The 16,553-nt window shown below is 40.2% G+C and overlaps 1 protein-coding gene across 2 annotated transcripts in view; it reads left to right on the forward strand.

Annotated features, from left to right (window-relative positions):
* adkb (adenosine kinase b) overlaps window positions 1-16,553 on the forward strand; it is a 173,325-nt gene that overhangs the window by 23,445 nt on the left and 133,327 nt on the right. For both annotated transcript variants that reach the window (XM_074662948.1, XM_074662949.1), the window contains exon 4: window positions 69-147. In XM_074662948.1, coding sequence (XP_074519049.1) covers window positions 69-147 — 79 coding nt within the window. The remainder of the gene's footprint in view (window positions 1-68; window positions 148-16,553) is intronic.

The raw sequence follows: 16,553 nt of genomic DNA on the forward strand, positions 1-16,553 counted from the left end.
GCATTAGCAAGTCTGGTCTAATTGAAATGTATTTTTATGTGGTGTGTTTTTCTCTTTCTGTATTTCAGGTTTGAAGAAATTGTCAAGAGGAACAAAGTTGAGTACCATGCTGGCGGTTCAACCCAGAACTCAGTGAAAATTGCTCAGGTTAGTCCTCCCTGGCCTTGTGCTGTGTGCCTGGATGTGTTTTGAATATACAGCGGTATGCCTGTAACCTTAGATTTGTCAGCCTGGCAGCTCTGGGAATACAGAGCATAGCTGCACAGCATGTTGACACATTACACTTTTAGGTGTTGTGAATTCATCAGACCTGCCATGGAAATAGAAAGGCGGGGAGCTTCATAATATTTGCAGTGTTATCTAGTTGGCCTAATTTCCTGAGACATATCAAACATCAATTAGAGAGAATTACAAGTAGATGCAATTAACATGTCACAACAAATTATATCAAACAAATGCTGATCTTCTCCCTGGCTGTCAGACAGATTTCAGCATCTAAAAGAAATTGGTGATTGTCCAAATCTAAAACGGCAATCTGAACTTGAGAAGATTATTCACTGCATCTTTTTTTTCTCTCGTTTTTTTTAAGCGACTGCAGTAAGTCTGTGAATTTGACATGCAGTGATTAGCTGCTGATAAGGCTTTGGTCTGCTCACAATAAACAAAGAAAAAGCATCCAGCTGAAAAATAATTCTCTTCCAAGGAGAAATGAGTGCAGAAGCTAATTGAGAGGCTGATGTTTGTGAAAGCGTCGACTCTTTCTTGTATGTGGGTTTTTGTTTGTTCGTGTCAGTGCAGTGTGAGGAAGACGTATTTGTGCACATGTGTCTGTGTGTGTTTTAATGCTTGTTTGTGTGTATTTAGCACAAGAAAGATACAGAGAGATGGAAAAGAAAGCAGGCAGGCCCTGGGGCTGCTAGCTTCTCTGTGCTTTTAAGACAGTAAGGATCCTTTAAAAAGAGATGAGGGGCTGTGCACCTCCACACAAACACTCTTTAATTATAAAGATCAGAAGTGTTTGCAGAAGCCTCAGTCACTTACAGACATTAACTGCCAACTTGATTTTTATTATTCCAGCGTCAGCTCCCCTTCTTTTTGGTCTTGTGTGCTTTATCCTGTTGGATTTAAAGATATTGTTGGCCCACTTTCCCACTTTGCTAATTAAAAACTTGAAAACTGTAATTAGCAATTCTTCTTTTTGTATTTCTGTGTGGTAAAGGACTCACTTTTATTTGGTTTGCCTCATTTTAGACATACTTACTGTGGATGTATTACCATAATATGCCCTATCAGGTTTTTAATGCACTTTTTAAAACCCCAAGTTCTAAATTGATAACGGACCATATCTTAACATACATTAAAAAATGATGTGAAACGTACAACAAAACAAGGTACTAGATAAATTTGTTCAATATAATATGATACCACACCATACAACACTACATGGTATTGGCCAATCTGATCTGATCTCTATATGAGATGATATACTATAGGATACATTTGAATACGATATTTTACCATACAATACAATGTGATGGGATAAGGTAAATTATAATAACATAAGAAAATACGAGAGAGTATGGTGAGATAAGATATGATACCATCAGTTGTCTCTAGTAGGGCCACTCAACAAACCTTTACAAGCTCATAAATTACAGTTTGTTTCTTTGTTTTTATTTTTGTTTTTTTCATAATCATTATGCATTTTTAAATTATTTGTTTCATGGTCAATGTGTGCAATAGAATTAAACAAATAAGATACAGTACAATATATTTGGATATAATACAGTATAACTGGATATGATATGATATGATATGATATGATATATGAGATGAGATTATATGAGATGAGATTATATGAGATGATATGGTATTATAGGAGATTGTATGATATGATATGATGTGATATGATGTAAGATGAGATGATATGAGATAAAATGAGATAATATGAGATGAGATGATACGAAATGAAATGATATGATATGATATGAAATGATATGATATGATATGATATGATATGATATGATATGATATAAGATTGTATGATATGATATGATGTGATGCGATTTGATAAATGTAATATGATATAACCAATGGTAGATGATACAGTGCAGTACAGTGAAGTATGATATGATAGATATATGGTACATTTTAATTAGATATGATACGGTATATGATACAATATGATCTTTATTATCATATGATACAACCATAGATGGTATAAACATGGACGTAGTGTCCCTGACATCACCTGTCTGTTTCTGAAACGGAAAATGAAGCATATTGGCAATAGCAGCCATATTGGTAGTGGCAAGGGTTTTGCGTACAGCCATAGGGCGCCTGTCGGTTACATGACCCTGAGCTGTGCCTCTGATTGGGCGAGCTTGGGATCTTAATGTCCACTGAACGGCCGAATTAGAAAAAAAATTCACCTCCTGTACAGTGCTGTAAATATGTTAATTTCTGCCTTGCAAACGTCTCTTTTTGGCTTGGTGTGTATGTGACTTGCGGTACTTCCGGAGCCAGCCTCAAGTGGACACCGGAAAAACAGCAGATTTTAGCGCTTCACCATTGTCTCATATTCTTAGACCAGAGGTTGCCGCTTGGATATGATATGTTAGGATATAATGTAATATGATACAACTTGATATGATATGCAGGATAATAATTATATGACAGGATACATAATAGCTTAAGCAAAAACAATTTGATATGATTGGATATGACTTGTTTTTATTTATGCTATGATACAATATGTTAGTTATAATACAGTATGATGAGATATGATAGGATATTATATTATATGCAATGAGATAACATTATACACTACCACACCCTACACTACTATATGATATTATACAACATGATATGATTTGTTTTATATAATGCAGTATAATTGGACATGATGCGAAATGTTGAGGTATTATAAGCTTTGATATTATGCAGTACTTCGTCATACACTACCATAAGATATTATACCATATGATAGGACATGACGTGATATGATAAGGTGTGAAAGTGATATAATGCAATATTAATTAGATACAATACAATCCTGTAGTACACCACAAGATACAATTCTATCTGCCCCAATACACCTTACCATTTGGAGTTATACAATATAACAATTTAATATACAACAAGATACATTATCATTAAATGTATGATGAAGTATGATGTAATTAAGTACAATACACCATGGTGGAATATGATATGATACACCTGTAATGAGTCTCCCCCTGCTGGCCGTGGAAAGAATGCAGTTTAATGGCTTTCTTACTAAAACCAGGGGGGATGAATCATAGAATTATAAGCTCCACAGTTCACACAAAGACCTTGACAAGGCTTTTGAAGTTTTCTATAAGACGCCGGTGAAGGCAGCACCGACAGCTGTGCATCATCTCCTTTGAAAAAAAAAAAGAGATGTTAAAGGAGATGTTTGCTGCTAGCCGTCGGCGCCTCTGTTCTCTGTGAGAAACATTCAGTCAGCTAAATAATTCTGTCTCATAATGGCATGGCAGGCCCCAGTCAAATGTTATTCTACTCTGTTTATTTGGATATTTACCCTCTTCCAAGGTAAGATGTAGAGCCGATTCTGAAGCGCTCAAGATAACAAGAGTGTTTTCGTCCCACACCCAGAAGTCTCAGAAACAGTTTCTGTCAATATATACCTTGAAGCGCTGACTTTTTCCACATTTCACTTTCAGGTGATGGTGTTCTTTTATGAAAAATGTATAATGCATAAGCGGCTCCCAGATTATCACATTGTAGCACTTGCAATATGTGAAACTTCAAACCCTGCTGTATTGTGGAAACTGAACCTTCAAACACGAATGATATGCACTGCAGCACTGAATCCACATCAAAGGGTCCAGTGACTAAATGAGATGCTCGATCCAGGGCAGGTTTGCTCAGGAGGAGAGGGAGAGGGAGAGGGGTGTTCAGAGGCTTTGCTCAGGAATCGCTGTGCACGCTGGGAAGACCCAGGGTGTGGGAGGATCAATGCCTTTCGCCAGTAGAACCCGTACTTTCCTGCAGACCAGACCGCTTCATCGGAGGCTGTAATAGGTTAAATACTGCTGCTTCATCCCAGTTACGATTTCTGCACTATCAAGGAAGACCTAAACCTCAGCTTTACAGAGATGCAGAATCAATGGTAATTGGATTTAGTCAAATGAGAATTGACTCCACAGAAGCTTAGATGGATAAGTATTGTTTCCCTTTAACCACTGTCTCTGCCTCAGTCTTTGATTGAAGCCAGCCATAGCAGTGTTTGCTAGTCCTCCATTAGTTAACACTGTCTGTGGCTCCTGTCACCACCTCTCCAAATTCAGCCTTCATTGTAACAAACTGAGTCACAAACTCGATGTTTTAACACATTTTTACTTCCTTAGCCGTGCACCAGCGCTCCTCAATAAGCCTTACATCTTGTCTGGATCAAGTTGCTAAATTTCAAGCATGTACGTGGAGCTGTCTGGCTCTGATTCCTAAAGAAGAAGAAGAAGAAGAGGAAGAAAAAAAACTCCACTGATAGAAGTGAGTTGGAGGTTGTTGCCTTTGCCCAGGCTCTAACAAACATCATGCCCTGAAGGGCCATCCGACATAAAGGCTCACCTACTGGATGTAGCAGGTCTGTAAGGTAACAAAAAGCAGCCTCAGCGTTGCTTGCTCACATACAGCCTCGCACATCAAAGGGCTCCCTGCTCAGATAGGGCACGGCGGGAAACAACAACCATATTTTTTTCAGTCATTTATAAAGTTGAAAGGAGGGAGAGGAAAGAAAAAAAAATCGTGGCCTTTCTGAGCATGTGATCAAGAATTTTAGTCCCGGCTAGTGAGCGTGCATGGTGTTTATCACAGGTGACAGAATCAGTAGGGGAGAGCCAGTTGACTGGAGGGCTGTATCAAGAAGCACAGTCAATTCATTTAGACAGAACATCAAAGTCCTCCAACAGCTCCTTAGGGCCCCGAGATTGAAGTCTGAGCAGAGACAGGCTCATAGGGAGTTATTGCTGCTTCCAGGGAAGTAGATCCAACTCCGAGTGCTTCGTGTAAACCGTGCATTCTCATTATGATCCTCACAAATCAACACCATTGACATGTTTTATTTCTTTGCTCTATAAGGAGGCGTTGTACCCGCTCGCCAAAGGGGGGACAAATTGCATCGGTTAAGTGCTCGAGCTGCGAACGCGTCAGAAAAACGCTCTGATGGAGCTCGTTCTGCGTTTTCTGTATTTAGATTTCATGCGACGTTAGCAGTCCGTGTCATCAATTCAGCGTAATTATTGTTTAGAAAGTAAAGGCTTATGAAAAATCTGCCGGCTCTGTTATGGTTATGATGCCTGTTTAACATTTCCTCAGACGTGGTCATCTGTGCACGGGGTGAATGGGGCCCAGGCTTGCATGAGCTCTTAATTGGAAACGCATGTGCGCCACACTGTTGAGAGTTGTATTTAAAAAGCAGAAAAAGTCCCACAGCACTACTTGACTCTGAAAGAAAAAGAAAAAAGATCCTCACCAGCTCATATTTTGTGAAGGAGGGGGTACTTAAAGTGGGTTTGATGTCTCATTGAAGGCACTGACTTATTTCTCGGGGTTTGAAAATATTCCATGACCTAATGTTTGGCTTTTACAGCTCGTTTTGTTAAATAAATAAAGAACAGCAACTCTCCTCCATTTGAATGGGCTAAATGAAGAAATGCCTACGTCTGGTTCCACTTAGAGAAAAAGAGGACAGTTAAGGAGAAAGAGTGGAGCTTTTGTGCTGAAACTATGCGCCTGAACTTAAAGGAGGATGTGCAATTTTACTGTTGCGCTCTGTTTTCACTTACATGCTTTTCACACTTAATGAGTAGTGTTAAGACAAATATTCTTTGTCTGTGTAGAGGCTCTGAGGGCTTTTCAGACTTTCATTGGTGGTTCATTCTGTCGCTGTGGAGGAGCTTTGGCTTTTTTGTTTGTTTCTGATCACATCAAGTTGCAAAATGTCGGCGCAGCTGTGCCGAAATGAGCACGCTAATGACCGATTAAAACCCTAACCCTGGTGGGCCTTTGACTTCCACGCTGCAGAAATCAACCCTCCCAAGTATGTCCCTGTTGTTAAAGCGAAAGCCTCTTGTTTGTTTTAAGACAGGTTAATTGCAGAACCACTGTTAGCACCCGCCCTGAGCCGTTTTATGGCATTGGGGTCTTGCCGTTTCCTTCCCATTACCAAGCAGTGGAGGGTCACAGTCTGTTAAGCTTCTTGTGAGGGATCCATGCGACCAAATGGATTTTTCTCCCTCTCCCCCTCTTTCCTCTCCCATCCAGACATTCCAGGTGTGCAAATGCGCACTTGAGGGGGTGCTTGCCATTGTTTTTCCTCGTCACATGCAGAGGAAGCAAAGAACGCCTCATTCGCTTTGATGAGCGATGTGTTCATGCGTGGGCTTCAATGTCACCCGCCATGAGGCAGCTGTGAAGTCGAGGCTCACGTCTGTGGTGCCATTTACTCAATGATGAAGTGGGGAGATCTCTGTTGGTGCCACAGCCACCTCCCCTCTACACCCACACGTACGTACACACACTGTCTGAGCATGTGTTCCTCCCACCTCCACTGTATTGTGACTGTATGTCACAGCTAATACCAGCGTGCATTAAATCTCCGGCTCTGTGATCACAGTGATAAAGGTTGACTGAGCGATTATGCAAGGCTTTGTCATCAGAGGGATGTTAACAGCTGATGGCCCCGCCGCGTGGCGCCTTCTTTCTTCTGTTTCCTCGAATTTGACTTTCACACGACAAATAATTTGTTTGATTTAATTTTCCCCTCAGATGCACAGGGTTTGCGTCGCCCCGGCGAAGAAATGGCACAGATTGCTGTATAGGTGACACATTACCGTCCCAGTTGAAGTTAATTTGCCGTCAAATTTGCGACTTAATTTCGGCTGCCAAAGGGAAGACGTGGGGAGTAGATTGTAACTCATAAGTATGCATTGGAAAGAGTGTTGATTAACATTGAGGGCTCGAGAGACAGACGCACTCAATGTGTATCATCTGGCCTCAGAGGCTGGCAGCAGAATTGAATGTGATATCTTGCATAACGTGTCCTTGCTTTAAGTCCTTGGTTCCAGGCTCAGGAAGAAAGGCACAACTATGGGCTTGCTTGCTTTTTGCCTGGCTGTTGTACAGTTGCCCGGGCTCCAGGCGAGCTCTGAGTGAAATCTGAAAGGACCTGTGAAACAGACAGTAGTCTTCGTATCTGGCAGCGTTTTCATGTCAAATTACAGATGATATTCTGCACAGTTCTCCTGCCATGTTCTGCAGTTGAAAGCAGGCTTTTGTATGTTTTGGTGCACAGACAATGAAAAATATACCTTCTGGTCTGAGTGCCTCTCTGACTGTAAATAATGCTTCATTAAAATGAACTTTTAGCTGGAATCATGTGTCGCACAGGTCAAGTAACATCTGAATAAAAGGATGATTGTGCCTTTTACACAACTGCTCCACATTTCCCTGTGATTATAACTGAACGATGCCCCTCTCTCATATTTCCCCGCAGAATGTCTGTGGCAGAAGCATTTATTTGGCACATTCTCAGCATGCTCCCACTCTTGCGGTTGAAGTGTTGCATAGCAACTGAGAAAAACAGCTTTAAATATTTTGGTTAAAAAGGTTTTAAGAAAATAAAGAACAGCCTGCAATTACTGTTCATTTCTCCTGAGTTCATAAGTTTAAGGAGCTGTCGTATTGTGCCAAGTAATAAATGAAATACCAAATTAGGCTTTGTGTTTGCTTGGAAAAACTGAGAAACTGGATGTGTAGAATATAACATCCCCTTGAGCCAATCCAGTAATTCATCTACAGCTATTTTGTTTATCCAGTAAACGCTAGCAGCTGTCTGCACCTTCACTAATTCAAACTGTTTTGAAACAAAGCTCACGGTAGTTTTCAGAGTGCGCCCGGGCTCAGTTTTTCGAGCCAGCCGAGTATATCTGTGACAGGATGGAAAATGTGTAGGTGAGTGCAAATTTGAAGTGATGTGCCTGAGGAAAAGGGATGGGGATGGAGCGACGGGGATGGGGGCGCATGTGGAGAGGGAGAAGGCTGGATGACGCACAGCAGGTGACAGACAGACACTAATAGTAATGGCTCTTATCAGTGCTTCGCTCGCTCCCTCTTTTCACATGGGCTCTGACATCCTCCTCCTACTCCACCCCCTCCATCTAGCAGGGGGTGCTGGGAGCTCGCTGGGTTGTGCAGCCCGCTCAGACGGAAAGAGCCTGCCAAACACCGGTCCCCTCACATATAAATTGCATCATTAACATCGCCTAGATTATTCCAAGCTCTCCCACCGGGTTTATGGCAGCACAGGCTCAACTTAACTATTTTGACTCAGTGAAGACATTCAGGTTTCCTGAGTGAGCCGCGCTCAGATCTGTGCTGAAACACTCCAGCTCTATTCTCTCTTAAGGTTTTAAACAAATCCAGAGGAAATCTGTCTGTTTCTGCTTTCATTCACAGAGGATTATCATTATAATGACTAATGTGCTTTGCTGTATTTTCCATCCAAAGTCGTCAAAACTTGGGTTGAGTGTTTTCATGCAAACCTGAGGTGCACAGGTTGTGTTACAGATTAGCAACAATATACTAAAACTTTTCTTTAACAAAATAACACAACATGACAGATCTATTCAACATGTAAAGAATACGAGTTAAAGTCCTATTCAACTTGTTGTGTTGTGTTTTGCTTCTACATGTAAGTAAATTGAGATTCTTGATATTTAAAATACAAATATTTAGAATCTAATTTTAAAGATCCTGTGAAAAGGTTTTAGCTGGTTATGAAAGAGACTGAAATCAAAACTGGTGCCAATTTATGACCTTAAAAAACAAACAAGATCATCAAGGAAAAGATTGATGAGTTCTGTGTAGCTATAAATGATGCCGGAAACTGTTGCAGGGGGATAGCTACAGCCTTTGTTTCAATATTTAATGCATGAAGCATTTGACTTTTAAAAGAAAGCAGAAAAAATAACGAATAATTCATTTAAATACAAAGGAAAAGATCAGCCGTTTGACCACAAGAGGCACCAGAATCAACACATATTTACTGTGCTTCACTGGAGCTTTGAATTAAGTCAGTATACCCAAGCTATGCTACATTTTGAGTCCATACTAATTTATTGTTTTGAACTACTAAAAGTTACATTTTAATTAAGTTACCACCCAAAAATTCTTTAAAATGAGGTTATCATTGCTAATAAAGGTTATTTCAAAATGCTACTTCTTAGCTTCCCGATTGGGTTGAGCTATGCTGCATTTGCAACATCTCCAAGTCTCGATGACAACACCACGCCGGGTGATGAAGTTCAATAGTGAGAAGAAGGACCTGTGTTTTTCTCTGCTGAAACATGAGCTAAAGGCTAAAAAGGCTAATCTGTTTGTGCTAATGTTGATTCCAACCCACAGTCAGCAGTTATTCTGCAGTGGTCTGTTCAAACTTGAGAGTCTATCAATAAAATGAAGAGTGAGGTTACGTTAGCTCTGATTGGTAGATGGTAGGACATAACTAGGATTTACTAAAGTTACACATTACGGACATGTCTCACAGCACCAGGCTTTCAGTCGCGCCAAATATGGGCAGCTACGTTAGCTTACTTTAGCCTACGGACACATCGTAGCACCGGGCTGCTAGTAGTGCTACATAAAGTTGGCTACTGACATACAATACTTACTTACTTACGTTTGCTTGTTGTCACATTTCAAACAACAGTGCTGCATAACTGTTCTGATAAATACTTTACCTTGTCACTTTGTAAGCAGTAAAAAATTGTCTTCAAGAAAATTCGAAAATTTTTCCAAAACAAACACATGCCTGGTTAAAAGTAACATCTTTACAACCGTGTGCGTGAGACTCAAGGCCAGAAGATGGCAAGGCAGTCACATTAAAGCAGATCTTCCTCAAAGCATCTTTAAGCATAGTGTTGTTTTTGAGTTTGTTTACAGCTAATGCTGGCTAGGCTGGCACCACCAACCTGCACTAGTTATCCAAAGTTAAGGTGGAGTGTTTACATGCTCCATCTCCATTTTCCAGATTAAATTACCAAACTGTACTGTGCCATGCAATGTTATTCTTCATCTGTGCTTGTTTACATATGGGTAGTAGATCATTATAGCAGTAGCCATGTATTGACACTACAGCCCTAGCTTGTGGTGAGTGGCTGTGCTACAGCTAGACACAACATATGACCAATAAATCAAGACTATAAGTATGAGTAAGTTCATGATTTTTTTAACTGGCTTATAATTTTGGCCTCAAATAAAAGTGATGGTGGAGTTTGCATGTTCTCCCCGTGCATGCGTGGGTTCTCTCCGGGTACTCCGGCTTCCTCCCACAGTCCAAAAACATGCTTACCAGGTTAATTGGTCACACCAAATTGTCCCTAGGTGTGCGTGTGTGCGTGCATGGTTGTCTGTCTATGTGTCAGCCCTGCGATTGACTGGCGGCCAGTCCAGGGTGTACCCTGCCTCTCGCCCAATGTTTGCTGGGATAGGCTCCAGCCACCCGCGACCCTACACAGGATAAGCGGTATAGAAAATGAATGAATGAATGAATAAAAGTGATGGTGTCGCATTGTTCAGACGATTGGAGTTGTTCTCCACTCATTTTCGTTTCATGTCCAGGAACTAACCATCTTAATGACTCTGTATAAGAGAGAAGCTGCACCATGGCGCTGTAGTTCTAACGTGAGTCTTCTTAAGTCGTGATGACAATATTAAATTACTCGGCAGCTCCAGCTGCTCTAAACTTAAACACCAAAAACTCTAACACCAAACACTTCTTGACCTTCTTCTGCTAATTGTCCTTTCTTTAAATTATGCAAGACAATCTGTGATCTGTTGCACCTCAGAACGAAGCCTCTTAAACCCAATTGACATCTGCAGTAAAGCTGGATGGAGCCTCCTCTTTAGATCAGTTGGCAATTAACTCTGTAATTACTATCTGAGGTCGGGGTTAAGCTCGGAGTTAAAGGTTGGAGCAGCAAACATTTTTATAGGATCCTCTTACTCTATTATCCTTTTCTCTCTGCTACAAGGTTTTACCTCATGGGGAGAATACATTACATAAAGCCCCTTGGCAATTACTCCTCAATGAATATCCTCACCGTGTATAGTCCATATGATTAATCTGGAATCCCCTCTGCCCCCCCCCTGTCCAACCGCAGGCCTGGCTCTGCTTACCATGCAAGTTTCATTTTCACCTGAACAAATGGCTCCTTTAGACAAAAAGTGCCAACCTTTTACTTTTACTGGCTGCTCCAGAGAAGAAAAAAAAACACAGGGGAACAAGTGAGGGAGAGCACAACCTCCTGCAGTAAAAACAGATATTCAAACACTGGGAGGTGGGGTCAGAGTGGTTGGTGGTGGTGTTGGAGTTTTTTGGAAGGAGGGAGGGGGTCATGCTTAATAGTGTTGAATAAAGGAACATTTATTTTTGTGCTTCAGTCTGTAACAGCCTCAGGAAATAGCTCAGTCTCTTGATCGGGAGCAAATCCTATTAACTTACAGTGCTCTCACTCAGGGTAATGGGCTCCACCTTGAGACTTGGGAGAGCACTTTTCCCTCTGACACATTGATACCAGTGTCTGGAAGGCTAGTCTAACACTCGGGCAGAGACTAATCAAGTCAAACAATCTGCCGGGGCTGGAGCAACACGAAGTGAGGATGTTGATATCCAGAGAGCTCATTCAACAGGCCCCTTCACACGTTCCTAACCCAATACCGAAGGATCAGCGTGCCGGATCAGTTCAAGATCAGGTTATTTGAACCCCTGAGAATTGTAAAGCGATCCCCGAGCAGCTTTTGCTTTCTCAGGAGTGATCGGAGCTGTCGGCTCTGTTATAGACCGCTAGGGCCAGGGCCAAAGGGAACTCCTGGGGTCTCCATTTATTTCTGTCCAGCAAGGAAAGGGAGACTGTTTGCACTCTGTGTGTGTGTTTGTAGGAGAAAGTGAGAAAGGCAAACTCAATTTACAGCATGTGGGTAACCATGATCCCCGCGCCAATTGGTAGAGCAACTCCAATATCTTGAAGTAAAAACACCGGGAAGGTCGAGTTTGTTATTTTCTGTCTGGATTGTGAGGTTTGTAATTAGTTTAAAGCTGCCACATACTGTTATTAGCCTGTTAAATGAACCTCTTGTTCACAAGGCAGACATTTTCCTGTGACATCATCGTAAGGGAAAGGAATTGATTACTATAAAAAGTTTTTACTGATATGTTTCAAACTGGCAACTGCCATCAATTTCATCTACTATTAAACTGTAAAATTTGCTTACCACCGCCCCCTAGCTAACTTTTCTAGTCGCCTTATGTTAGCAATTGGCTACATCATGGAAAAATAGAGGGAAAAATTAAAGCTTCTGTCAAATCCCTAAGTATTTTTAAAAGTTTTTTATCTTTCACCTTCAGTGATGCTACTATTTACTGCCAGTGTTATAACTCACATAGGCCTACATCCTAGCTAAAAGCACAGTTAGCTTTGCCTAGCTAACAGCACAGTTAGCTTTAACTTAAAGCCTCATATCATTTTTATTTATAACATAGCCAAACTGTTCTTTGAGTACTCAGCCATCTCATTGCTAGGCTACCTATGCTAACTTGTTGCTACATTCTAGCCAACATTAAAGTTAACAAAAATGTAAGCATTTCTTAGTGTGATATGAGACAAGTTAGATTTTGTTGTGCTAGTGAATTGGATTTTAGCTTCTACTGTTAGCCACTTCTTAGATACCTTTGGCAAAAAATTAAAGCCCTTTCTTTGTGGGAGTGTGTTGGCTATTGTTGCTGTTTGGGGCTAACAGCCCTTATATTGTACAGTTTTGTAAACACTGATGTTTTTGACAGCTTTTCTTTTTCTAACCAGCTGCATTCATACACATGCAAACTAATGTTGTTGTTTGCGAGGAATTTAGCCCTTTTCTTATATACAACAGTGTTGAAGTACATTGCTAATATTAGCTGGGAATGTCAATATTCCGCCACATCCTTGCTTAAAGTAGCATTATTCAACTGGTTTGTTAGCATTTAGCTTTTTCCCCCTTAATACCACTGTTGCATGTGCTAGCTTTTGGTAGGGATGGGTATCTTTCACATTTGAAACGATACAATACTGATTCCCGGTACCTTGCAATCGGTATTGGTACTCACCGATACTTATTTTTCTGTACTTTTGTGTGTTTATGTGGTGAAATATATCAATTTGTTTACAAATAAAATTTAAATTCTTTTTAATTTAACATATTTATTCTCCAATATATAACTTTTAAATGCTGTGTTCATGTCCAGCGTGGAAAATCACCTACTCTTCTACTCCCCTACAGTCACAAGGATGCATTTAGCACCTAAAGATGCTACCTTTTGATTTTACATGAATCGGTACCCAGTACTTTTGACAGGATTCGGTCAGTATCTATAAAATCAGTACCCATCCCTAGCTTTTGGTCACATTCAAACTAACATTACTGTTAGCTTGATATTAAAGCCATCCTTGTTTTGAAGAACAAAAACAAACTTATTCAAACTCTCTTACTTAGCCTGTTTGTACCATTAGCTGCTAATGTTAGCAGTCGGGCACAACCAACTCATGATGCTAAGCTACGAGTTTGAGTTTTTGTGATCAAAAAGTTTATCATTTGTTTATGTTAGCATTCAGCTAATTCTTTGCTAGCAATTACATTAAATTCCTATTTTAGCAATAAGCACCATCTTAGCTAATGCTGTACAAGAGTAGGAAGTGGCTGAATGCTATGCTTAGCTGTTTGGTGAGAGCTAAACTGTTTTTTTAGCCATTGAATAGAAATTTAGATGGAGTAGTAAAATGATAAAATATTTTTAAATTTCTTTCATGTAAAGGATCTTCGACCTGGAGCATAATAGTATTTTATCTCTGAAGCTAGAGTGAAAGAGGAAAATTGAGGCTCTCCATCAAAGCGTAATTACCCAAATAATAAAAGAGTAGTGGGCTTTTCTGCAGCAACAGATTTCTCCATGTCTAAAAAAGCAGAAAATTGCTTCAAAATCTGTGTTTTTAAGTATCCACTCCCTGAAATACCCACAAGCTCATCCGAACTTGTCCTAAACATAACCCTGTATGATACGTGACACCGCTGATGGATCACTCCAGTCTGGACCTGCTCATAAATCCATGTTCAATGGCATGTTCTTCTCCTTTCACTATTACCCCTTGTGCCTGCTGTCATCCGGCTGTCTTATGTCTGCAGAGTTACAGTGTGCACCTGTCAGACACAATTTATAGCAAGCAATTTGTTGTCTACCCAGGGAGTTGCAGTTTCTTGACAACTTTTTTTTTCTTTCTAGTTTTCACATTAGATGTGGTGTTTTTCTCGCAGAATTTCTCAGCAATCCTAACCTTGATTTGTTTTGTTTGATAAGGATTATAACTGCTCAGCTTTTAGAGGGAAATTGTCACTTAGCTGTTCTCCTCAGTTCCTGATGCGTTGAGGTGTACGCTTTTCTCTGGACAGCAGCATTAGTTGCCTTGTGCGGAGCTGTCACCAGCTTTGTTTGATTCAATAAAAGGAAATGAATGCACAGCAATTAGATGTTTGTTCAGTCTTATTGTTGCACGACTGCGCCGCTGCTGCTTGTGCTCTCAGCTAGGATTATCGCCCCTAAGAGGCGGAAGCATTACAAAATGACAGCCTCTCATGTCGAACAAGTCAAGCTGATTCAGTGAATACTGAAGAGTTTCCCACCACATGTTCTCCTGCATGTTAAGGGAGCAGCGTTAACCTTGTTTTGATTTGCATCTCCTTAGCAATTAAGATAATATGTCGTAATTAGAATTTTAATGTACCGCTGTGAGATTTTTGATAATTATACAGAATTCTCCGCGGTGATTTTCTCTTGCCTGCTTGTCTTCACAGATGAATTCATGCCTGATTAGATCACTGCTCTAATCAGATTTGAGTTACATTATGAGCTATCTTCCCACATGTCTCTGTCAAGCTGAGCTGCTCAGTGTAACTGTGAAACACTAAATGTGACAACACATATGTTCCAAAGGAGTTTACAAATTGAACTCTTAAAGGAAACATGTTTCTGTAAAACGGCGCACAGAAAGCTGAGCTGGAGTTGATTATTTATAAATACTTTAACACTTTATTTATCATCTAAAAATTGACACGTTCTCTGCTCGGAGGCAACCATCATACTGGTATAAAACACAGAGAGAGGTTTTTTACTCTGTAACAGTTTTTTGCCTAGAGGAATGATGCATAAAGAAGAAGTCTAGCAGTGCCACTTTCAATGTTTCTCTCTTATTAAGTCATAATCATGATTTTCAGGAAAACTTTTATATACTATTGAGTACATAGATCTTCTGGATTGCCATTTTTTTTATTGAAGAGACTCCTTAATAGGGGACAGTTCTATAGGAGATGGTACAAGGGAGGCTACACAACTGCATAAAAACAGCACATTGCTGAATGCAGTGGACGTCAACACATAAGAACACGGTATCTGTTGCATGATGTGACTTATATGGAGCATTGAGGTTAATTACAGCTAGCTGAAGCCTCTAACTCATCATTGTGACTTGTATTCTCGAGTTTGTTGGCCTGTGTTGTCTATTTGAAGACAAAATAATCGGCCTGTTCTCATTTATAAAGCTATTCCTAATTTGCTCCCCTCGTATTTATGTGATCATATCCAGATGAAAAATGTTGGAACTTAAAGTCTTTGCTCTGTCTCTCATTCACAAGACCTATTTTTGCTGTCTGTTCCTAAAGTTTGTCTTGCAATGGGAAAAATGAGTTTTCGTTATGCAGCTCCTGCAACGTGAAACCTGTTGCAGGAAACACTGGGCTTGAGAGAGCAGGGCTATTTTTATGTTTTTAAAGTAGACTCAAAATGTTGGAAGATGATGCATCAGGCTGTAAATCCTTTGTTGGCTGATTTTTCTGATGTTTCACTGGGTATGTTGATCTGCTTTTGTTGTTGTTTTGTGTTGTTTGTCTATAACTGTGTACTATGATGCGCAGATATCTTGGCCAGGACGCTCTTGTATAAAACAAAAGGTTTTTGTTTATTTTTGCTTTTCTGAGCATTGCTAATATAAGCTGTGAATGTCAATGTTCAGCCACATCCTTGCTAAAAGTAGCATTATCTAACTGGTTTGTTAGCATTTAGCTTTTCTTCCCCTTAATACGACAGTTGCATGTGTTAGCTTTTGGTCACATCCAAACTAACATTACTGTTAGCTTAATATTTAAGCCATCCTCATTTTAAAGAACAAATCCCAACCAATACGGGCTCTCTTACTTAGCCTGTTTGTGCCATTAGCTGCTAATGTTAGCAGTCAGGCACAGCCAGTCATTATGCTAAGCTAGGAGTTTGAGTTTTTTTTATCAAAAAGTTTATCAGTTGGTTATGTTAGCATTCAGCCAATTCTTTGCCAGCAATTACAATTACAGTAGCTCCCTATTTTACCAATAAGCAACATTTTAGCTAATGCTCTAGAGGGACGCTAGAGAGGAAGTGGCTGAATGCT

The sequence above is a fragment of the Halichoeres trimaculatus genome, unplaced genomic scaffold (assembly GCF_033239565.1).
Source record: "Halichoeres trimaculatus isolate MK-OKI-2021-1 unplaced genomic scaffold, fHalTri1.1 fHalTri1_scaffold_23, whole genome shotgun sequence".
Lineage (NCBI taxonomy): Eukaryota > Metazoa > Chordata > Actinopteri > Labriformes > Labridae > Halichoeres > Halichoeres trimaculatus.